This window comes from Bombina bombina, chromosome 1 (genome assembly GCF_027579735.1).
Source record: "Bombina bombina isolate aBomBom1 chromosome 1, aBomBom1.pri, whole genome shotgun sequence".
In the NCBI taxonomy this organism is placed as follows: Eukaryota; Metazoa; Chordata; class Amphibia; order Anura; family Bombinatoridae; genus Bombina; species Bombina bombina.
Genome location: NC_069499.1, coordinates 841,061,470 through 841,086,469, shown reverse-complemented (window position 1 = coordinate 841,086,469; position 25,000 = coordinate 841,061,470). Strand labels below are relative to the sequence as shown.

The 25,000-nt window shown below is 37.5% G+C and overlaps 1 protein-coding gene across 3 annotated transcripts in view; it reads left to right on the top strand.

Moving 5' to 3' along the window:
- ZFHX3 (zinc finger homeobox 3) overlaps window positions 1-25,000 on the top strand; it is a 285,532-nt gene that overhangs the window by 178,531 nt on the left and 82,001 nt on the right. For all 3 annotated transcript variants that reach the window (XM_053699463.1, XM_053699464.1, XM_053699462.1), the window contains 2 exons: window positions 15,531-18,253; window positions 24,336-24,829. In XM_053699463.1, coding sequence (XP_053555438.1) covers window positions 15,577-18,253; window positions 24,336-24,829 — 3,171 coding nt within the window. In that variant the 5' untranslated portion in view covers window positions 15,531-15,576. The remainder of the gene's footprint in view (window positions 1-15,530; window positions 18,254-24,335; window positions 24,830-25,000) is intronic.

Genomic DNA, 25,000 nt, shown 5'->3' with positions numbered 1-25,000 from the left:
AAGTTTTAAAAACCGGGCACTTTAGCATCAAAATTTACATTCACTTTAAGTGCTGTGTTCATTCTAATGCCCTAGAAAAGGATTCAATGGGAGGTATGATCCCTGCACTTGTCCTACAGCTGCTTTCATGTGTACTGCAGTGCCTGCTGCTTGCATCTATTTTAGGTCCAACCTGTTGAGAGTAGGCCGTCATAGGATCCCATGCACATGCTGTACCAGGGCACAGCAAATCTGCAGAGGTATGGCTCCTAAAGTCCTACATTTTGAGCTCAGATTGAGAAACTGCTTAATTGTGGACAAAATATATTCTTTATTATGATCCAGCTATTTTTAAGGCATCAGAGGAACTTGGTAGACACTAGACAGAGACAAATTTAAACTAAAAAACAATAGGGCTTGAGGTTGGATTTTTCAGCACCTTGCTTTGGATGACATGATAGTGGGTTACAGTATTTCATGTAGTGGGGCATTGGAATATTTCTCACATGGCTGTATGTATAGTTTAGGGATGAACAACTTAGAAAATGTGTATGGTTTGAGAAGTGTATTAAGAGACTTGAGTGCAGAGGCTAGTATATCAGAGATAGAGATAAGCAGAGCTCCCTGATTATGGATCAATAAAGGTTAGCGACATCATATCTCAAAGTGAGAGAACCTTCTTAATGTAGCTATATTTATCAGATTGTGCTGGGAGCTATTAACCCTTCTCTCCTGTGCAATGCCACTGCTTTCCTTGCTCTTGCCTTGCCTGTTAGGATGATGATCTACACAGGAGGAAGGATCTGCACGTTTTTAGATAGGCAACAGACTTGCATAGTATATACTTTTTTCCTGGCTCCTCTTCTGTGCATAGATTGTTATGTGGGATGGTGCAGAGTGTTTGTTCATACAAAATTGTTGAGGTATCTGTCTAGGAAATGACTTGGGCGCTCTCCAGAAAGGCCTCACTTCCTGACACACTGATGACTCGACAGCCAAGTTCATGTCCTTTTGGAGGGGGAGTGACTACACTGGCAGATGTGAATCAGTGAATTGTAAAGCGTGGCTCCTGGATCAGGTTTGGGCAGGTAAAAGAGGGGTGTGTGCAGAGTGCACACTCCAAAATGTGTCCTTTTCTTGGCCTGTGTCATTATCTGTCTCTGCCCACTGTACGGTTCAGAGCTGAAGGTTTGTTTGACCTCCTGTTTTATAATTGTTTCTGGAAACTTGGTTGCCTGTTACTTAGTAGACACAAGATTAACCTGGCTCTGCGCCTGCACTTGACATAGCCCGGATAATAGGCTGACTTGGAAGGCAGCATGGAGCCCCAGGCTAGCACAGAATGGGCACCTTGCCACCAGTATTCAGCGGTTTCTTGAGATTTGTGTTAGTTGCTGCTTCATAGATCTCTAGGTTGGCATCAGTGCTCAGTGCAAAGTTTCTGGCTTTTCTTTTTTTTTTCTTTTAAAGACTCCCATTACTTGTGTTGTCTTATTGTGCCCTTGATAAGCATGTGAGCTGTGCATTTACATTATGTTATACACCTCCCGACATAAACATTTGCTGTATGCTGAGAAGTGCTGGTAAATATTCTGGTGTGTTTACAGTGGCTGGATGTAGCCATGTGGGCGAGGATAGGAGGGTGGTAGTTCTGTAATATGATATTGTTTACTGGACAAGGGGGGGCAGAGTCAGGGAATTGGCAGGTCCTAGTGCTGGATCAGTGGGAGGGTCTGCCAGCTGTGTGCTTCACTGAGGTTTATTGCATTTTACTTAAGGATTATAATATTAATTACCACCCAGACAAAGAGGGATTTAGTGAAACTGCTCTGGCCTTTCGCACGGGGGGCCCTTTTCCCCTGCACGACCCGGTCTTCATCCATTTTCAGCCCTTGTGATTGCTATAAATTTGTGTTTATTTTTGGCTGGTGAGGACTAAAGATACCAAAGCATTCATTGTTAACCTCATCAGTGCTGAATTTTTTTTTGTTACACCTTTGTAATGATTGAACTGAATAAGTACTTTAAATACTTAGGATGTGTACTTAGAGCTATAGTGATTATATTTAAGCCTTTTTTTTTTTTTTACTTTCCACTTCAAAGACTTGGGTTTGACCAGTAATTGTCTGATTCTGAGGAAGAGCCCTCCTCATGTAGGGGTAGTGTGCATCATATTTTCTGTAGTTGGGCGCTGCTTCTTCCTTTTTTTTTGCCTCGGGTGCTGCTCACTCCCTACGCCAATCACCTCCCTTTTTCAGGAATCTGCATTTAACTTGATGATTTACTTTGAAGTTGCAGAGAGTGTGTGCAGTGAGAGGGCAGAGCTGCAGCCGCTGGCAATCTCTGCATTGTGAGCAGAGAGTGATGTGTCCCAGCTGAGTGAACATAGCCAGCGACAAGTCCTAATTAAATCTAATCACAATGACAATAATACAACCAGGTGTTATTTAGAAAAAATAAACTGTGCCAAAGCCATTGCTCCTCAATCGCCTTTTCTTCGGCCTCCAGTTTTTAAAACTAAATTTGCCCTTCATAGTATTTGCAGTGTTTCAGGCCTTGTGTTTTCTTTACCTGCTGCTGCTGATCTTGTTCTGTTTTCTAGTGATGAAGGATGAAGAGTATTTTAGGGTCTCTGCAATTATCCTAATAAACAGTTTTATCATCTTCCCAGCAATCAATATTGTGGCTGAGGCTGGTGTATTATCTCAGAGGTATTGATTACCTTTAACAACTCCGCTGTGGGCCACATTTGCTAACCCCTTCAGTACATTCCTCTATGTCACACGTCAGCTCTTCCCTACAACCCATTAGAGAGACAGTCCTGTATAAATTGTACCATTTAGGCTTCCTATTAAAGGGACATGAAACCCATTTTGCTTTCTTTCAGGATTCAAATAGAGCATGCAGAATTTAAATAACTTTACAATTTATTTGTATTATCTCATTTATTTTGTATTCTTTCGATTCTTTGTTGAAAAGTATACCTAGGTAGGCTCAGAAGCTGCTGGTTGGTGGCTGCACATATATATATATATCTCTTGTCATTGGTTTTCAGCTAGCTTCCAGTAGTGCATTACTTACTGCTCCTTAAACAAAGCAAATTGGATAATAGAAGTAAATTGGGAAGATGTTAAAATTGTATGATCTATCTGAACCATGAATAACTATTAGGCTTTCAGAGAAAGATGTAATATACCATTGAAATCATTTTGCAAGCCTATCTGGCATCAAGAGGTTAATCCTCGTTGAAAGTTGTGTAAATTATGCTAAAACAAGGCCTGAAAAATCCAGACATCCATGCCTCCTAATTTTTTTCAAACCCAACCGTTTAAAATGTTGCATTGTTTTATTTTAAAGCAAAGGGGAAATGAATAAGCTGCTGAAATAGAAAATTCAGCCTTACTTTCAGTTTAAACTTGTATTGTTTTATCAAGTAAATATGTGTAAAAAAATAAAGCCTAATAAAAACATTTTACCCTTTCTTTTTAAAAGAGTTTAAATATTAGTCTCACATATGCTACAGTGCCTGTTTCATGCCCCAGTGTAAACCCATACAACAGGATTATCTATGTCCCAATAAAAAAGCAGTGTTTTTATGCATGGTCTGCCCAACTGGAAGAAAAAGCACTTACCTGCTCCACTGTCCGGCATGTAGACAGTTACAAGGTATGAGAGGACACAGTTCTTCACAGAGACCTTTGAAAAAGAAAGAACAGAGTAGCCAACTCTGGCTTTCTAAACGAGGGCAGCAAAACGCAGTAAATACCTCTTTACAAGTTCCTAACTGCTTTAAAGCCACCACTACCCGACTGCAAGGAATGACGTGGAATACAGCTATACCCCAAAACTTGCTTGTCGATAAAATAAACATTTTTCTTCAGACGCCTAAACTTCACCTCCTCCATGCACCGAAGGCAAAGAGAATGACCTAAATGTTTACCTCAATCTATTATCTATCTATCCATCTATCTATAGGCTGTGTCCTACATTTCAAATATTCGCTATGTCACAATGTTCTATAATACACCTATGTTACAATGTTCTATAAGAATTGCCAGTCTATATAAAGATAATAGACATCCATAGTGCAGTCTTTGATATATTAATTTAGTAGGGCAATCTAATGCATGTATGAAGGTCAGTAAATAATGTCAGGATTTGCCACGGGCCACATTGCACTATAGTCACACTTATGCTAAAGACAACGCCTCAGAATAAAATGAAATGATCACATTTTAGTTAAAAATGGCTAACAAAGGTGCGTGATACTCAAACTTTACAGGGCACTTTTTCTGTGTGTTGTTATATGAGCATGTGAGTCCTGAACAATACAATCCGTTACTTCCGGTTAGATTCACATTACATGTAAACCACATTTAATAGCCGAATGCTGCTGGTGGCCATCGTCTTCCCGATTCGGCAGCTAACAAATGACCCAAATGCACAAGCCTAAAAACCAATATAGTACCATGTCCCTTAAATGCATTTAATTTAACTGTACAGGTATGCCCCGCTCATACAGCGGGTTTGGGACCGGAACACCGCTTTAAAATGAAACAAGGAAGTTTTAGCTTTCTTTTCACTTGCCAGTGTGTTTTAAAACTTTTTTGAACTAACATATATTAGGGGTGCAATAGGGCTACGTTTAGTTTAACACTAGCTCTGCACAGTATTCAATTAGAATTCAATAAATACTGTACCTGTAAAATAGGGACAATTACAGTAGTAACATTTGCCAGACGCTAGCACTGAGACACAGATTGCGCTGTAATGCTGTAGAGTGAACTAAGCATAACAAAATGGTGCCAGTCACTTTTCTCGCAATCTCACAATGATTACACAACTGTTTCAAAATCCTTGGAGGTTGAACTTCAGCTCCACAAAGCGCTGTATTAGCGAAGCGCTGTAAAGTGAGGTACACCTGTATATGCTACTCAATTTTAATACACATGCTTAATTACTTAAAGGGATAGGGTAACCCCCCAAAAAGTTTTCAGATTAAAAAACATCTCAAACTATACTTATAGTTCACAAATAACATCGTTAAGCAATTTTTTTGTTTACCTGTAATTTTACTTAGAAATTATGTATTCTGCCAACCCCCCCCCCCCCGATCCTCATTATGCAGATCAAATTGGAGTGTTCTACCTAGGTAGAACAATAATGGCGGCCCGCATGCGCAGTATGCCTTGTCCTGAACCCACGCATGCACAAAACTGATTGTCCAGGTTAGGAGTATGCAGGCACATCATGAACTGGGCGTCAGATGCAGACCAAGAGGCATGGGAGCAGACATTTGAAGATGGAGACTGTGCCATTACTGTCTATTGCGCATGCGATTGTCCACAGTTACTGATGCGCAATGCGAGGATGGATGACATTGTGAATACGGGCGACTAGTTACTATGCAAATTATACTAATTTTTGCTGCCTGCTATTGTCCGATCTGACTGCATGAATAATGAGTGGGTCCATCATTTATTTTGGGGCGGTCGTTGGTGACGTTTTCAGCCAAAATAAAAATATAATTATTTAATATATGCAAACTTCAGTGAGTTTAATTCTCTATTACTTAAACTAAATAATAATGTAATGTAATTCTTAAAGCTTTACAAAATAAAAGATTTCTAACCCTTTAATGAGAAGTATGGAACGGATTTTATAGTAACAGAATACCGATGTCTGTTTTCCGCCTTAGTGGAGTTGAGGACCATATGAAACCATTTGGGGGGGGGGGGTGAATGTGGCCCTATGGCCTTTTGTGAGCACAGAAAGATTTATTTAAAGGGACACTAAATTCAAAATTAAACAAATGAATTGGATAGAGCATGACATTTTTAAACAACTTTTCAATTTACTTCTATTAATAATTTTGCATAGTTCACTTGGTATCCTTGGAAATCCTGGACAAGCCCAGGATCCTGCACTTGCCTTTTAGCCATCTGACAGCAGTATAGCAAAGATAACTGCCATAGAATGCTAGAAACATGTGCACGCTCCTAAACTCCTATTAGCGTAAGCTAGATTTACTGTTCAATAAAGGATACCAAGAAAACAAAGCAAATTCAATGACAGAAGTAAATTGGAAAGTTGTACGAAATTACATGCTCTACCTGAATCATAAACATTTAATTTTCACTTTAGTGTCCCTTTAAGATCCATCATAAACCCTGTTTATTCTGAGATATTTTATATTTGTTTTTGGCATTGATCTTGTTTCATGTACCTACAATGTAATAGCTGGCTGTTTATTTTTATTTTTAATGTGTTTAAATACGTATAATTAAAAAAAAAAAAGCAATATAGTTTTATTTATTTTGTCGCCGTTTCCTGTAATCTAAGTCTGAATTGTTGGTTTTCTAAATTCAACTTTCTATAAAGGAATAGGCTGCCATGTTTTAACTTAAGTTTCCACATATCTATCTTTCCTGCAGAGGGAAATTAGTTACAAATATAAAAGAGATTGTCCAAACAAGGCTGTATGGAACATAGGATTATCTAAAAGGCTTTCCAAGCAGCAAAAAAGTTGCCACCCATTACTTAACCTTTACACTTATATTTTTAATATTTAAACAACTAATATAATAACTATATATTATTATAAGGCTAATCTTTGCTTTAAATACATCATTATGTCTAGCATGTATTTACTATTTAATATCCCTTTTAAAAGACTGTCTCGTTTTATAACTGCAAGAATCGTCAGGAAAAAAAAAAAAAACCTGTGTGCATATTTTAGGACTTTATGTTCTGGGTAGTGTTATAATGCTTAACCTACTCACAAATGAATGTGTTACACGTGCCGCTTTCTCTTTGCTTCCCTGTGAATATCTGAGTATAATAATAATAATAATAATAATAATAAGCCTTTGCTGACATTTTTGTTTCTGATATAAACTACACACAGTTTATAGTATCTGGTTTTGGATAGTCTGCAGTATTCTACATAGTGCCCCAGCTGAGGACTTGGTAGACCTTGATAGAAGAGCTTCTGGTAAATGGCTGGAGTGAACACAAGGGGCCACTCATACTCGCCTACATTTCACCCTCCCTTGCAGGAACAAGACTGGGAAACCAGGTGCTTGTATCTAATGGAATTTCCCATCACTTACTGCCCTGCTGATTTCTGATCAATGAAAATGAATTTGTTAGCTCATTGCAGGCTGGTCAGAATTCTGCTGCTTCCATTCGTGTCAGTTCCGGTAAAACCTGCTCATCAGCAGCACGAGTGGATAGAATGAAATAAAAGAACAAGCTCAGAGTTATCAGGGAACATCAGTGGCATTAACTCTTCAGTATACACTATTATGGACAATAATGCTTTCCTTATGACTTGGAATATGCTCAAAGTATTGTGAAGCAGGGGTTTCTGAAAAGGGGGGTTTGTCATTTTGTATTTTTTTTATACACTTGTTTTAAAGGGAAAGTGCTATTTAAACATGATTTTATTTTTTTTCTTCATTTTTTTGCATGACTAAAGGGATATGTTAAAGCTGATAGGAAGTTGATGTCTGGTAAGGACTAATTTCTCACTGGCTGATGAACAGAATTCCTTCTGTATTATTGGTGCACAGTGACACACCTTACAAAGCAAAAAAAGGTTTTCTCCCTGGTATTAGACCATAAAAAAAAGAATCCATTTACAATAAATTGTCCCCTTTAGATGCAAAAAAAAAAACAAAACAAAAAAACCCTCTATTTTATGTCCCTTTGACCTGCTTGACAGTTGCAAGAGGCTAAGGCCACATTTTTATATTTTATTAAATTTGTGTTTTCCTTAAAGGGACACTGAACCCACATTTTTTCTTTTGTGATTCAGACTGAGCATGCAATTTTAAGCAGCTTTCTAATTTTCTCCTATTATCAAATTGTCTTCAGTCTCTTGGTATCTTTATTTGAAAATCAAGAATGTAAGTTTAGATGCCGGCCCATTTTTTTTTAACAACCTGGGTTGTAATTGCTGATTGGTGTATAAATTCACCAACCAATAAATAAATGCTGTCCATGCTCTGAACCCAAAAATGGCTGGCTCCTTAGCTTAGATGCCTTCTTTTTCAAATAAAGATAGCAAGAGAATGAAGAAAAATTGATAATAGACGTAAATTAGAAAATTTCTTAAAAATTGCATGCTCTATCTGAATCACGAAAGAAAAAAAAATTGGGTTCAGTGTCCCTTTAAATATTAAAGGGTAGTAACAAATAATTGCATCCCTTTCTTCATATGGATAGCCAAGGGGGAGGGTAACACTTTTTAGTTATTCATTAGAGGAGCAGCCATAGAGATGCAGCATACTTTTCTAAATATAAGGAATGCAGAAGCCTTTGTTATCCATTTTTCCTTAAAGGGACAGTCAAGTCCAAAAAAAACTTTCATGTTTCAAATAGGGCATGTCATTTTAAACAACTTTCCAATTTACGTTTATCACCAATTTTGCTTTGTTCTTTTGATATTCTTAGTTGAAATCTAAACCTAGGAGGTTCATATTCTAATTTCTTAGACCTTGAAGGCCGCCTCTAATCTAAATGTGTTTTTCACCACTAGAGGGCATTAGCTCACGTGTTTCATATAGATAACATTGAGCTCATGCACGTGAATTTACCATGGAGACAGCTCTGATTGGCTAAAATGCAAGTCTGCCAAAAGAACTGAAATAAGGGGGCAATCTGTTGAGGTTTAGATACAAGGTAATTACAGAGTTAAAATGTGTATAATTATAACTGTGTTGGTTTTGCAAAACTGGGGAATTGGTAATTAAGGGATTATCTATCTTTTCAAACAACAAAAATTCTGGTGATGACTGTCCCTTTAAAGTGAATGTCAATTTTGATGCTAAAGTGCCCGGTTTTAAGAAATTTGATTAAAAAGAGGGGCACTTTAATTCATTAAATTTACATTTCACTCCTGTTGTGAAAAAAAAACCTTACCTTTTAATCTTCACAGCAGCTCCAGCTTCCTCCGGTCGTCGAAAGCCATATCTGACGTCAGAAATGATGGATAGGTCATCCTCCAATCACGGCTTCCCCCCCCGGGGGAATCCGTGTCTGATTCAATGCCGTGATTGGAGGAAGCCGGTTCCTCATTTTAGACCCAGGAAGAGGCTTTGCGATGGGCGGAACAAACTGGAGCTGCTGTGAAGATTAAAAGGTAAGTTTGTTTGTTTTTTCTCAACAGGAGTGAAATGTAAATTTTGATGAATTAAAGTGCCCCTGTTTTTAATCAAAGTTTTAAAAACCAGGCACTTTAGCATCAAAATTGACATTCACTTTAAAGGAACATTAGTCAAAATGAAACTCTCAAGATTCTGATAGAGCATGCAATGTTATACAACTTTCCAGTTTACCTCTATTAGCAAATGTACTTTGTTCTTTTGGTATCTTTTATTGAAGAGTACAGTTAGGTAGGCTGATAGGAGTGTGTACGTGTCTTTAGTACTCTGACAGCAGAGTTTGCTGCCAAATGGCTAAAGTCACATGCACGCTCCTGAGCTCACCTAGGATTACTGTGTTACAAAGAATACCAAAAGAACTGAGCAAAGTTGACAATATAAGTAAATTGGAAAGCTGATTAAAATTCCATGCTCTATCCATATCCACTCTATTTAATATACTAAAGGACAAGTAGAGGGCTTTGCCCTTTTAAAAAAAATAAATATCCATAAATCAGCTTCTCCTATATTTCTGTCTTTTATTTTAAACGCACATACGCAAACCTGACGTGTGTCCTTACACAGTGCAGCAGCTAGTGCATTCTTTGGATTTTCTTCTCTGTACTGTGAATTGTATTTTTGTTGAAATTCCCATCAGTTGCTACGTGACTCTGGATAAATTTGATCAGCATATGGCTGCTATGTGACATTGTCCCTTCTAGAATTTGCATGAGAGGCCTCCTAGGTTTTAGATAAACTCCGCAAATGAAGAATCAATGAGATTGTGAAAAGGCTGCGATCTGGCCAAGGGACTAAATCAATAGTAGGATTTATCTGTCACATCAAAACATCCTAGCACCTAGCGGAAAAGCAGCATATAAATGTGTGCGTCTGAGCGCACTGTGTGTAAGGGACTAAGAGTGGCCTACACGTATAGAGATGGATTTCTGCATGTGAAGCTGCCTGGCACACAGCTCTGCATTTTCCACTGGTGATCCCCGGGCTGTAACCGAGCCTCCAGCAGTCTTGTTTGGTTTGGTAGTTTCTTTAGCTTCCTGCTGCTAGAAAAGCTGTTTATGCTAATGAGCCTATTAAGATTTGAGGGCCTTTGCCATTCCCCATGTCTGTGTGTGTGTGCTCTGTGCACTATTAATGAGCAGGCACAGGGCAACTCTTGTTTGTATTGTCATGGTGCCAATTCCGGCACCCTGTGCCAGAGCAACAGGAAGAGAGACAGCTGTTGATGGCACACTCTCTCCTCCAATACTTCTTTCCTTTCTTGAAAGAAAACAGACCGAGATCAGAAGTTGTGCGGAAGCCTTTCTCATTCTGTCACCAGATCTGGAGATGCCGATGCACTTTAGGAAATGGAAACCTGGGCAAGACAAGTTAGGCTAAGAATGTATTAGCAGTTTAGTTTATTACCTTATTTGCAGTATATGTCAGATTTCTCTAATCAATCTAACCCACTTCTTTACTCTTGTATTGAATCATTTTCTGTTCTATCCTTTTTTAATTTTCTTTGTCTCATCTCTCTCCTAATAGAGACCATTTAGGGCTCTGCTGTTTCCCTAACCACAATTAACTCGCCTTGAGGTTGCTTCCTTTTTAGAAACTACTGAGTTGGCTGTTTTTTTTTTGTTTGGTTTATTTTTTCCCCTTTTCCCACATTCATACTGAAAATTATTTCTTTAAAAAAATATGTAAACTACTTTCCTTTTCTTCATATACAGCATCTGTTCAAAATCCAGACCTTATACCGCACAATCATATATATTAGATATTTGTAAATTATTATTATTTTTTCCCTGCATCTATTCTTTGGGATGTCCCTTTCTATGCAATTTGTGCATGGGTCAGTCAACAGTTGGGTGGTTGTTGTTTGTCATTTTTTTTTTCCTTCCAAGACTTTGGTATGATGCCAAAATGCCTCCCTTGACAGAACCGCTTAATTAACCCTGTTGTAATTAACAATTTTATATTACATGATGTCGCTGTTTAGGTTTAATCCAGAGAATAGCATAGTGCCAACCCCTTCTTGCCTCTCATTCTCTTCTTTTCCTGTATTGAGCAGATTTTGATTCTCTGCCAATACTGGCTTTTCAGCTGTCACATCAAATAATCATACTTCTGTATTACTTGATGAGCTAGTTAGGATTTGTTTTGATTTATTTATTTATTTTTTAAAAATAGATTTTTTTTAATTCAGTTTTGTGAAGAAAACTGTGATGATTTTAAAATATGGAGGTATTGTATTTTTTTTATTTTATTATCAGGTATCTAGAAAAGTTATCATTTTTCCTGCAGCACAATCCTGCCTTTGGAGCAATTTGTTTATTAAAGGGACAGTGTACAGTCATTTTTCATATAACTGCATGTAATAGACACTACTATAACGAAGAATATCCACAGATACTAATCTAAAAATATACAGTATAAACTTTAAAAAATGTTCTAATAAGCTCCCAGTTTAGCACTGTGGATGAGGTTAGGCTGGGACACCCGATAAAAGGGGCTGGAAAAGCAAAAAGAGCAGACACTCCCCCCTTCCCTGCATATGAAAAGATGGATTACACAAACAATAGCAGCAAAAATCTATAGACTTGGGTATACATCTGACACTTTGAGGCTTGGTTAGGAGTCCTAAAATCAGCACAATGTTATGAAAAATAAGCAAAACTATACATTGTTACAAAAACACTCCCAGATGTTCTATATAAAGGGATCACCTACAAAACTTTTATGCAAAGATAAATCTAGTGTACAATGTCCCTTTTAAGCTGGGCTTTTCTACTACCTGGGAAGAGGGTTTTTAAATTAAAGGGGCATGGAAGTCAACATTAAACTTTGATGTTTCTAGCTGGTGATTGGTAACACACCCATGCCTCTTGTCTTTGACTCATTAGATGTGCTCAGCTAGCTCCCAGTAGTGCATTGCTGCTCTGGAGAGGAGGTTAACTATATGTTTAACCCATTGCAAGGGTTAAATACATAGTTATATGCAAGTACCAGTACAATATTAAAATCCAGCTCATTCTCTTTTTACACTTTCAATACCTTGCAGCAATGCGTGCACACATATGTGGGTATCCCCTTGGCGCAGAACTGAGAGCACAGGAACATTCTATCTTCTGTGTCTGCACTCTGATTGTAGGTCATTGATTTTACGGGAAAACATGTTTATAGACAGAGTGCTGATCGACCTGAGGAGTTTGACTTCTACTTCCTTAAGTAGAAGCTGCCTCTTCTATTGACTGACAATCAAAGCGAGACATGAAAGCTAAGGGAAGAGAAATTTTAGAATCCGTTAATTATAAGACCAGCAAGTGTATATAAACTGAAGTGTGTAATAATGGAGCATCTGCACTGATTTTAATAAAAAATAAAAAAAAGGAATAAATAATAATAAAGTGTATATATATATATGTGTGTGTGTGTGTATTAGGGCTGGGCGATATGGGTGACATTTTTTTTTTATTTATTAAAGATTACTTTAATACCTTATTTTTTTCAATAAAACATTTATTTAACACTACATAATGTTACTGTACATGTTTCTCAATGTCCAATACACTCTTGGAGCATAAAAATACAAACCACAAAATAGTTAAAATAAAATTAGCTGCCTGTGCTGGGGTTACATAGTAACATGTTGAATATATTATTATTTACAATTCACTTCACAATACATCCTGCAAGCAACCCTTAATGAACATATATAAATTAAAATATATTGTAAAATGTAATCAATCTCAATGTTATGCGTCACAGAAGTAAAAAAAAAATGAAGGCACTTTAAAGTTTTTGTACAATATATATGTATATATGTATGTGTGTGTGTGTGTGTGTATGTATGTATATGTGTATATATATATATATGTATGTATATGTGTGTGTATATATATATATATATATATATATATATATATATATATATATATATATATATATATATATATATATATATAGTGTATATATATAGTGTATATGTGTGTGTGCACACTCATTCATTCTGCAGGGGCTTAGATACCAGGTAATCCTAGACATAAAAAGTATATTAAAGGGTCAGTCTAGGCCAAAATAAACTTTCTTGATTCAGATAGAGCATGTAATTTTAAACAATTTTCCAATTTACTTTTATCACCAATTTTGCTTTGTTCTCTTGGTATTCTTAGTTGAAAGCTTAAAGGGACAGTCAAGTATAAATTAAACTTTCATTATTCAGATAGGACTTTTAATTTTAATTGACTTTCCAATTTACTTTTATCATTAAATTTGCTTTTTTCTCTTGGTATTCTTAGTTTAAACTAAACATAGGTAGACTCATATGCTAATTTCTAAGCCTTTGAGGGCTGCCTTTTATCACATGCTTTTTAAATCTCTTTTCAACACAAAGAGACAGAAAGTGCACGTGGGTCATATAGATAACACTGTGTTCAGACACAGGGAGTTATTTAAGATCTAGCACAAACCAATGCTAAATTTAAGACAATAGATAATAAACAGTCACAGTCATGTGATCAGGGGGCTGGAAGAAGGTTCCTAGATACAAGGTAATCACCGAGGTAAAAAGTATATTAATAAAACTGTGTTGGTTATGCAAAACTGGGGAATGAGTAATAAAGGGATTATCTATCTTTTAAAACAATAACAATTCTATGGTTGACTGTCCCTTTAACCTAGGAAGTTCATATGGTAATTTCTTAGACCTTGAAGCCCACCTCTTTCAGATTGCATTTTAACAGTTTTTCACCACTAGAGGGTGTTAGTTCACGTATTTCATATAGATAACTTTTCGTGCAAGAGCACAGTGTTATCTGGGAGCAGGCACTGATTGGCTAGACTGCAAGTCTGTCAAAAGAACTGAAAAAAGGGGCAGTTTGCAGAGGCTTAGATACAAGATAATCACAGAGGTTAAAAGTATATTAATATAACTGTGTTGGTTATGCAAAACTGGGAAATGGGTAATAAAGGGATTATCTATCTTTTTAAAACAATACAAATTCTGGTGTAGACTGTCCCTTTAATATCACAGTGTTGGTTATGCAAAACTGGAGAATGGGTAATAAAGGGATTATCTTTAAAGTTTGAGTAGCAGAAATAGTTGTGTTTAGGTGCCGAACCTCCTCTTACAGAATCCTTATGCCACAGCTTACTGGATGTGCCAATTCTACTGACCAGTTGTGAAACATACAATTATATGTTAACTGCCTGCGCATGACGACAAAGGGTCTTCATGTAAGCTGCTGTTTGTGAGGCCGTGATGACCCATTCTCATCATGAAGGGGAATTGCTGATCACAACACCAGATCAGTGATTCCCCTCTACTGCAGGTCCAATTGTTAGTGGTAAGAAAGAACAAAAGGATAAACACACTACATAGGGATTTGCTTGAGCATGGGTCATTATATACTCAATAAAACAAAATCTAGAGACCCCTAATAAAGTTTATTTTCTAATAGACAAATCCCTTCTTTTTTTTAAATGTTTTATATGAAATTTGATTGTATAGCCAAGTGATCATGGGTGATCAACAGTGAGCACATTGCAAGAAAAAAAAAGTGCACAAATGGGTCTCTTTAATCTATATTATTACCCCCTAAAGCCAGTATGTGCCCCTATTTCACATGTGGCTACACTTGATGACAATTTAGTAAGGTGATCTCAGTAACAGCAGTGGTCCCTGGGCCATTTTTCATGTTTACTAAAATCTTAAATATATACCCTCCCCCCAGTTTTTGCCGTAGCTATCATACATGCCCTGAAATCTAAATATTATAATGGTATATTCTGAATCTGCTGGGCCTTTTGGGAAAAAAATAATTTGTGTGTGTCAATGTAAGTAGAAAAAAAAGCTCCAAACTGGCTTAGCACTAATATGGGGAAATGGCTTAGTAGCAAAAGGGTTAAGACTCATGTCTGATCTACACTTGATTAAACAAAAATGTATAAAAAAAAATAAAATATATATTTTTAAAGGGACCGTAAACACTTTGCGATTGCACTATAAGATGTCAAATTATGCATTGTACAAAAATCTGCAATATATTTTCATTATTTATTTAGCCTCATTTCCTGTAAAGTTTTCTGAAAGTTGTGGGTAGATTCAGCTAAAATTTGCGAAAAATTGACATTTAAAGGTTTTCCTTTTTGCCATAGCTTTACGGAGGAGTGAATTAGCTTGTCTGCAATACGGATGCTGATAATTTAACAGATTCATCTTGTATAATTTGTTTGCATTTTAAAGTTCTATATATGACATTTTGTATTGTGAAGTTGGGGCTGATGATTGAAAGATGTTTTTAACTCTGCCATTGATTGTCTGATAATCACCTGTAGTATATTGTTTTCTACATCCTGCTAACTTTTTTTTTTTCCGTTTTTTTTTTCTTCTTCTCCTTCTAGGTAAAAGCCACACTGGGTGCCATGAGCTCTCCATTCAAGTCTCACCATGGAGGGTTGTAAAACTTCAATAATCCCTGGAAAGGACAATGGGTGCAGCGTTCCTCCAAACAAACAATGGACTGAACTTAACAGTGCACACCACCTTAACCAGTCTGGTAACATGGAGCAGCTTGGCATGGAAAACCATGGATCTTTAGAAGGTCTAAGGGGCTCGTTTAATAAATGCATTTCTGAAAGCACTAATTCATCTGTTGCCACCTCTGAGCCACCCGTCTGTTGCAACAAATGTTCATCCTCCTTCTCTAGTTTACAGGACTATATGGAGCATCACTGCCCTGGGACCCGGCCGTCTCTTACGCTGAAGGAGGAAAGTGACAGTGATATCAGTGAGGAAGGGGAAGAGGAGGAGAGTGATGTGGAGAATCTGGATGGTGAAATAGTCTATCAACCAGATGGCTCTGCTTATATAGTTGAAAGTGTAAGCCAACTTATTCAAAGTGGTGAAGCTTGTGGTAGTAGCCCTAGTGGAACTCTCCATTCCCTCTACACTAATTCTTTTCCCAGTACAGCTGGAAAAACTGAGGAATCTTCTGTAGGATCTGTCTACCCTCAAATCATCAACACTTTCCACATAGCCTCATCTTTCAGGAAGTGGTTTGAAACTGCAGACCAATCTTTCCTGAATACCTCAACCCTTCCAGGTGTAAGCCCAGTTCTGCACAGCTTCCGGGTTTTTGATGTTAGACACAAAAGCAACAATGATTACTTAAATAGTGACGGTTCTGCCAAAAGCTCGTGTGTATCCAAAGATGTTCCAAACAATGTAGACCTGTCCAAATATGATGGCTTTGTGCTGTATGGTAAGAGGAAACCAATTCTAATGTGTTTTTTGTGCAAACTTTCCTTTGGCTTTGTCCGTTCATTTGTGACCCATGCTGTGCATGATCACCGAATGACACTGAGTGAGGATGAGCGTAAAATTCTTAGTAACAAGAACATTTCTGCCATCATTCAAGGGATTGGCAAAGATAAAGAACCTCTTATTAGTTTTCTTGAACCAAAAAACATAAACTGTCAGCACTCTCCTGTTTCTTCAGCTAACCCTGCTGGTTCTGGGCATAGTTTTTATGGGAAATTTAGTGGCATTCGGGTGGAAGGGGATGAAACCCTGCAGGCTAGCTTAGCACTTCTAAAAGAAAATGAAGCTACTACTGGGGTTGATCAGTCACATACCAATATTTTGGTGCAAAATAGCTTGCTCAATCTTGGGGGACTGACAAGCTCAGCTCTTAATGCTCCTGTAACCTCCGTTTCTTTGGGCCCTTCAGTATCTGACACTATCCAGTCCTCCTGCAGCAAAGAACCAGGAATGGTAGAGTCCAAAAAGACAGAGGTTGGAGAACTTGACAGATTAGCTGAAAAGGAAGAGCCAGATGATGAGGAGGAGGAGGATGAGGAGATGGAGGAAGAGATGGAGGAGGATGATGATGAACACTGCAAAGCACTGTTTCCAAATGAGCTAGAGAGTCATTTTGCAGACAGGCCACATGAGACAGAGGAATATGCCGGGAGCAGCAGCAAAAAAGACCTGGCTGTCACAAACCAAAGTATTTCTAACACTAATTTAATGCCTAATGTGTCCCAGCTTCAGCTGAGGAGTACAACTTCTACTAGTTCTAGTTCTTCTTCCTATGTTGTCTTTGGTGAAAAGAGAATTAACAATTTAAGCTTTAACAGTGATGGTGTTGGTGCCAGCATAGCTGAGGGTGGGAGGAAATTGGACTTTATTGATGAAAGTGCCAATAGGGACAATCCCGCAGCTCTAGAACCAAATGAAAGTACAGAGGGTGAGGATGGAAGCTATGTCACCCACCACCAGCATCCTGAAAACCCTTGTGATCTTGGTGTGGGGGATTGCCCTTCTGGGAGTGGAGTGGAGTGCCCAAAATGTGACACTGTATTGGGTTCATCGCGCTCACTTGGTGGACACATGACCATGATGCACTCTCGGAACTCTTGTAAGACTCTTAAGTGTCCAAAGTGTAACTGGCATTACAAATATCAGCAGACACTGGAAGCACACATGAAGGAGAAACATCCTGAGCCTGGTGGTTCCTGTGGGTACTGCAAATCTGGACAGCCTCATCCTCGTCTTGCCCGGGGAGAGAACTACACATGTGGCTACAAACCTTTTCGTTGTGAGGTCTGTAACTACTCTACCACTACCAAAGGCAACCTCAGTATTCATATGCAGTCTGACAAGCATTTGAACAACATGCAGAACCTGCAGAATGGAGGGAATGACCAAGTTTTCAGCCACACTGCCGGGGTTGCAGTTGCTGCTGCCAATGTAGCTGCTGCCTCCAACATCAGTAACACTTGTGGGGCCCCCTCACCCACCAAACCAAAAACCAAACCTACCTGGCGTTGCGAAGTGTGTGACTATGAAACCAATGTTGCTAGGAATTTGCGCATCCACATGACCAGTGAGAAGCACATGCATAATATGATGTTGCTTCAACAGAACATGACACAGATCCAGCATAACCGGCACTTAGGCCTAAGTAACCTGCCTTCTCCTGCTGAAGCTGAGCTCTATCAATTTTACCTTGCACAGAATATGAACCTGAAGATGGAAAATGCAGCTGCTGAGTCCCAGTACATCATGGGTGGATTCCAGCTTGATACGACCAGTCCTATCACTGGGATTACTCCTACATTAGGTAAGCACCATAGAGTCCACATTGTGGTAATGCGAGGGACCTTTGCAGGGTATTTAACAGATATTTATTTTTGAATGTTGTCACATTAAACTGTTAATCTGTGCTAGAATATGTATTGTACATTTTGAACTTTTTTATGCTTTGCTTGTTATTTTGGCATGAAGTGAAACTTAAGCTTAGTAAACTAATGTAGTAGTCAATAATTTTAGGTATACATTTATATTTATTATATATGATTTGTTTTATGTACACCAATGACATTTTACTTTGTAATTTAGTTCTGTTTTTTTTTAGCAATTCTTCTGCAAACATGTCTTTAAAAAAACATTGCCTGCCTTATATAATTGTAATACTTTACCAGATGTAGTACTCTTAATAGTCTCTCTTTCATATAATATACAAATTATAAACACACAGTAGCTTTTGTATTTACTCTGGACACATTTGTTTAAAGGGACATGAAACCTCAAACTTTTCAATCATGATTCAGATAGAACATGCCATTTTAAACAACTTTCCAGTTTATTTCTTTTGCCAAATTTGCTTTATTCTCTTGGTATCCTTTGTTGAAGTAGCAGCAATGCACTACTGGAAGCTAGCAAGTTTGGGTGAGCCAATGACGAGGCATATATTTGCAGCCACCAATCAGCAGCTAGCTGGAACGTTGTTTTAAACTGCTTGCTCTGCCGGAATCATGAAAATTACATTTTTACTTTACTGTACCGGTATACGAGAGCCTTACGCGAAAAGCAAAAATTCCTAATAACTTCTATTTATTTTTCTCTGATTTCCCCTTTCACATACTTTATAGTATTTCACATTTCAGTTCATCTTTCTACTTGTCTACATGTCTTTAAAATCAGATAGCTTCAATTACATTGCCATGTTCTTTCTTTCAAATTTGCTAAAAGAAAATGTTATTTTTAATGTGAGGCTACACACGTTTGGTTACTAGGGAAGGTCTTGAAGAGACATAGGGGTAGATTTATCAAGCAGCGGATGCTGCAATCTACCCCCAAAGTTTCAGGTCCGCCTGAAACTTAAAGGGACATGAAACCCAAAATTTGTCTTTCATGGTTCAGGCAGAGAATACAATTTTAAAAAACTTTCCTATTTACTTCTATTGTTGAATTTGCTTCCTTCTCTTGTTATCCTTTGCTGAAAAGTTTATCTAGGAAAGCTCATGAACAACAAAGAACCTAGGTTCTAGCTGCTGATTGGTGGCTGCATACATATGCCGATTGTCATTGACTCACCCATGTGTTCAGTTAGAAACCAGGGGTGCATTGTTGCTCCCTCAACAAATGATACCAAGAGAATGAAACAAATTAGATAATAGAAGTAAAGTAGAAAGTTGTTTAAAATTGTATTCTCTATCTGAATCATGAAAGAAAATTTTGGGGTTTCATGTCCCTTTAAGTTAAGAAGCAGCTCCCAGTTTAGCACTGTTGTTGAGATTAGTTTGGGATACCCAGTGAAAGGGGCTGGGAAAACAATAAGAGCAGACCCCCCCCCCCTCCCCCTTCCCTGCATAGGAAAAGACAGATAATATAAACAGGAGCCAGCAGAAGTCTGTAAACTAGCGTATACATCTGACACTTTGAGGCTTGGTTAGGAGTCTTAAAATCAGCACAATGTTATTAAAAAATAAGCAAAACAATACATTGTTACAAAAACACTACCAGATGGGCTATATAAATGTATCGGCTACAAAACATTTATGCAAAGACAAATCTAGTGTACAATGTCCTTTTAAGTCTATCTAGGAATACTTTTCAACAAAGGATACCAAGAGAACAAAGCAAATTATAAAATAGAAGTCAATTGGAAAGTTGTTTAAAGTTGCATGCTCTATCTGAATCATGAGTTTCATTTTGATTATACTGTCCCTATACTAAAGTCACATTTATAAAACTATGAATTGAAGAAAATACAAATGCAGAACTAAGCAGATGATCTACCAATTGCTCTCCCTCTGGGACAGGATTTCATGTCGGTCATTTAGTTCACATAGTACAGTGCATGTTGTACAGTTTGTCTCTGCCATATATGTTGCTACTGCAGTATGCACTAAATAATTGGCAGGCATTGAAGAGCTGAGCTACTATGAATTTATGAGTAAGTAGTAAAACCACAAGGAGGAGTTAAAATGAATCCTTCTATCCATAAATATACCAGGTTTTTCCTAAATATGAGTATATTCATTGTATAGTTGTTCCTAAAGCCCAACTATAGTGAAATTGAAATATTCTCCTTGTATACATTTTTGATGAAATCTTAAAAGGTATTGCACATAAAGGGACATGAAACCCATTTTTTATTTCATGATTCAGGCAGAGAATGCAATTATGAACACTTTCCAGTTTACTTTTATTATCAAATTTGGTTCATTCTCTTGGTATCCTTTGTTGAGTGAGCAGTTTGCCATACTGGGAGCTAGCTGGGTGAGTCAGTGACAAGAGGCATATATGTGCAGACAACAATCACCAGCCACCTCCCAGTAGTAGATTGCTGCTCATGAGGATACAGTGAGAACAAAGCAAATTAGAAATTAGAAGTACAATGGATACTTTGGAAAGTCATTCACAATTGCTTACTCTATCTGAATTATGGAAGCAAAAAATTGGTTTCATATCCCTTTAAAGGGGCATTAAATATAATCTGGAAGCTTCACGAGACTTCAAAATTCTTCTCCAGATATGAAGCTTTAATGAATAATGCAGCTTTGAATCATCATACAAGTGTTTTTTTATTTAGGCCACTTCTTAACCAATTCCAACCCTGTCCATATGAATGTGGTAAGAACATGCATTGTGGTTTACAGATGCGTAAAGCCCTCCACAATTCTTGTGAGGTGGTTAAGCACTGGTTCTGCTCAGGTAATTCAATTTATTAAATATATTTATGAAACATATAGAGTCTTATTTGTTTCTGATATAAACTCTACAAATAAATGAATATGCTTATACAACACATTCATATTTCTGAGCTTTTGTATATGCACATATTGACGATTTCTGCCAGCGCTTTCTTAAAAGGGACAGTAAATTCATAAGTCACAATTTTAAAAAACTTTCCAATTTAATGATATTCTTTAATTTGCTTCCTTCTCTTGTTATCCTTTGCTGAAAGGTTTATCTAGGAGAGCTCAGGAGCAGCAAAGAACCTAGGTTCTAGCTGCTGATTGGTGGCTGAATATATATACTGATTGTAATTGACTCACCCATGTAGTGCATTGCTGCCCCTTCAACAAATGATACCAAGAGAATGAACCAAATTTGATCATAAAAGTAAAGTGGCAAGTTGTTTAAAATTGTATGTTCTACCTAAATCATGAAAGAAACATCATGTCCCTTTAAATTAATATTCTCATGTAAACCACCTGGTATCTTTAATACTATTTTAAAAAATACTTTTCTTTTCTAAGGAGCAAAAGTCCTCCTGAAGAGAATATAAGGCTTAGAATGATGTGTTGGAGATGAGGGCCCATGCTGGTACCTCAGAAATAGATCCACACACAGCCAATCAAGCTGTGAGACTCCTCCCTCCTTTGTTTAGCTGACCTAGCTGCTGCAGGAATAAATGTTTCACTACATTAAATCCAGCTGCATCATGACATTCATGTTTTCATTCGTATAGTGTGTAGTGGCCATCTAAGCTCAAGGGGTTTATAAACTGTCCCTTAAAGATAAAACCTTTTCTTATTGAACGTGTTTTAAATAAAGTTTTTTTGAAGCAGGCCTCAGACCCATTGACCTAAACATAATTTTTTTGAAAAATGAATGTTTAATGGCATATAAATTGGACTGGACTGTTGTGATTTATGTATTTATTCTTAAACCATTTTCTTTCTCCATTTTATAGTTACATTTTCTAACTGCGACGTCACAGTTAAAGAGAATAGTTTGTTGTAACAGGTTTGTTTACTTTCGGCTACGTGCCAGAATTTATTTTTATTTAAAGGGACAGGAAAGTCATAATTAGACATTCCTGATTTAGACAGAGCATACAATTTTAAACAACTTTCCAATTAACTTTTATTATTTAATTTGCTTCCTTTTCTTGTAATCCTTTACTGAAAGGTTTATCTAGGAAAGATCAGGACCAGCAAGGAACCTAGCTTCTAGCTGCTGATTGGTGGCTGCATATGTATACAGATTGTCATTGGCTCACCCATGTGTTAAGTTAGAAACCAGTAGTAAATTGCTGCTCCTTCAACAAATGATGCCAAGTGAATGAAATAAATGTTGACTAGACTGTCCCTTTAACTATATACCCCAGTAGGCTACAGAGAATGAGTCTTAAGCTACTAGAAGCCCATATTAAAACTATATGTGATTACACATTTCACTCTTCTGCCACAGATTGATAAAAAAAAAATACTAAAAATAAAAGGAAACCTGGTAAATACTTAAAGGGCCATGATACCCAAATGTTGAAACACTTGAAAGTGATGCAGCATAGCTGTAAAAAGCAGACTAGAAAATATCACCTGAGCATCTCTATGTAAAAAAGGAAAATATTTTACCTCAAATTGTCCCTGTTGCAAAGGACTTTAAGCAGCAAATCAGTATGTCTGTCCCGGGACAGGCAAGGGAGTGAGCTTTGTGCACACTCATGTTATTTCCCTATTCAGTGTAAGGAAGTTTACAGTGAAATCTCATGAGATCACAGTAAAAGAGTTCATGACCTCAGCACTGCTGATGCTGATTGGCTGCTGTTCATTTCTTCATATTTTTTTTTCAACAGCTGAATTATAACTTTTTACACAGAGCTGAGGAGATTGTGAGGTAAAATATCTTCCTTTTTAACATTGAGATGCTCAGGTGATATTTTCCTGTCAGCTTTTTACAGCTATGCTGCATCACTTTCAAGTGATTTAGCATATGAGTATTATGTCCCTTTAATGTAAATGGGGTCACTTAGTACTGTTGGGTCATCCATGATCTGGCGAAAAATCTCCTGGAAGAGAGTTTGATGGATTTTACTTGATACCACACTCTTTGGAGTTGTCTGGACACAATCTATTTTTCTGCTGTAGCATTTTTTCCCCTGCCGAGCCCCTTCCCAAGCTTCCCTCATTAGCTGCAGATGGTGGGATCCCTATTATGCAATTTTCAGTGTGGATTACTTGAGATATTTTATGGGCTGTCAGCATTGACAGAAACTTGGAGGACTTTTTTTCTTTCTTTAGGTCTGTTTATATGATATGCTTGCATTAGACTGTAAGGATTTGTGGAATTTATCTACTGTTCTTGTGCTGTCAGATTATCTCTCTGGAATCTGGTGCAAGTTGTTTACATAAATTAAAACAGCACACAAATGTAGGATATGGTTTATTGAAGTTCCAGCTGCTAAGCCAAAGGGTGGACTCGGCTATATCCAGTCAATATTTTAAGAAACCACTAATGAGGTACACTGATGTGTTTCATCTTATTTCTAATCTCGTTTAAGCTTTATTTAGAAGCCATTATATATATAATTATTGTGTAGCACTTTTTTATGTCATTGGTAACTTCCCCTGCTTTTGTATTTTACTTTACAAATTAAAGGCATAGGATGATTCAGAGCATTTCATCTTAAGACACTTTTAAATTCACTTCTAATTTCAAATGTGCTTTGTTCTCTTGGTATCCGTTGTTGAAAAAGAATATGCACATATTGTACACTAGTGGGCGCTAGATGCTGATTGGTGCCTGCACTCATTTGTCTCTTGTGATTGGCTAACTAGATGTGTTCAGCTAGCTGCCAGAAGTGCAATGTTGTTACTTCAGCAAAGGATAACAAGAGAATGAAGCAAATGTGATGATAGAAGTAAATTGGAAAGTTGTTTAAAATTGTATGTTCTATCCAAATTTCCTGTCCCTTAAAAAAAAAAACTTTAAAAGAACTATTTTTTTCTTATGTCTGTGGATATGTTACTTTCCACCAACTGAACTGTGGTAGTTGTCAATAAGCAAGTTATACTGTAGAGTAGGCTGTGTATATTTTTTCTGATCAATGCAAATTTAATTTGCTCTAACAGAGCTCTCTGTGCTGACTATTTTGGGGGTGTCTTTTAATGGTTTTTGTTCTTCACTAGGTGGCGAGATTCCTTTGGACATGCGACTGGGGGGTGGTCAGCTGGTGTCAGAGGAGCTCATGAATCTGGGAGAGAGTTTTACTCAAACAAATGACCCTTCACTGAAGCTTTTCCAGTGCGCCGTATGTAACCGCTTCACTACAGATAACCTGGACGTTCTGGGCTTACACATGGGCGTGGAGCGCAGTTTACCAGAAGAGGAATGGAAGTCTGTGGTCGGAGATTCATATCAATGTAATCTCTGCCGGTACAATACCCAACTAAAGGCCAATTTCCAGCTGCATTGTAAAACTGACAAACATATACAGAAATACCAGCTGGTTGCTCATATCAAAGAAGGTGGTAAAGCCAATGAATGGAGGCTGAAATGTGTGGCCATTGGAAACCCTGTGCACTTAAAGTGTAATGCCTGTGACTACTACACAAACAGCCTGGAAAAGCTGCGTCTGCATACAGTTAACTCAAGGCACGAGGCCAGCCTGAAGTTGTACAAGGTAATTCTGTACTGTGGGCCTTAAGCCTGTGTTTCTGTTTAAATCTTTCTTCTGGTAACTGAGGTTTAAATAGTTGGTCTGGCTATAAGTATATGTGTGTATGTATATATTTGTGTACGTGCGTATGTATGTATATGTGTGTGTGTGTATATATATATATATATATATATA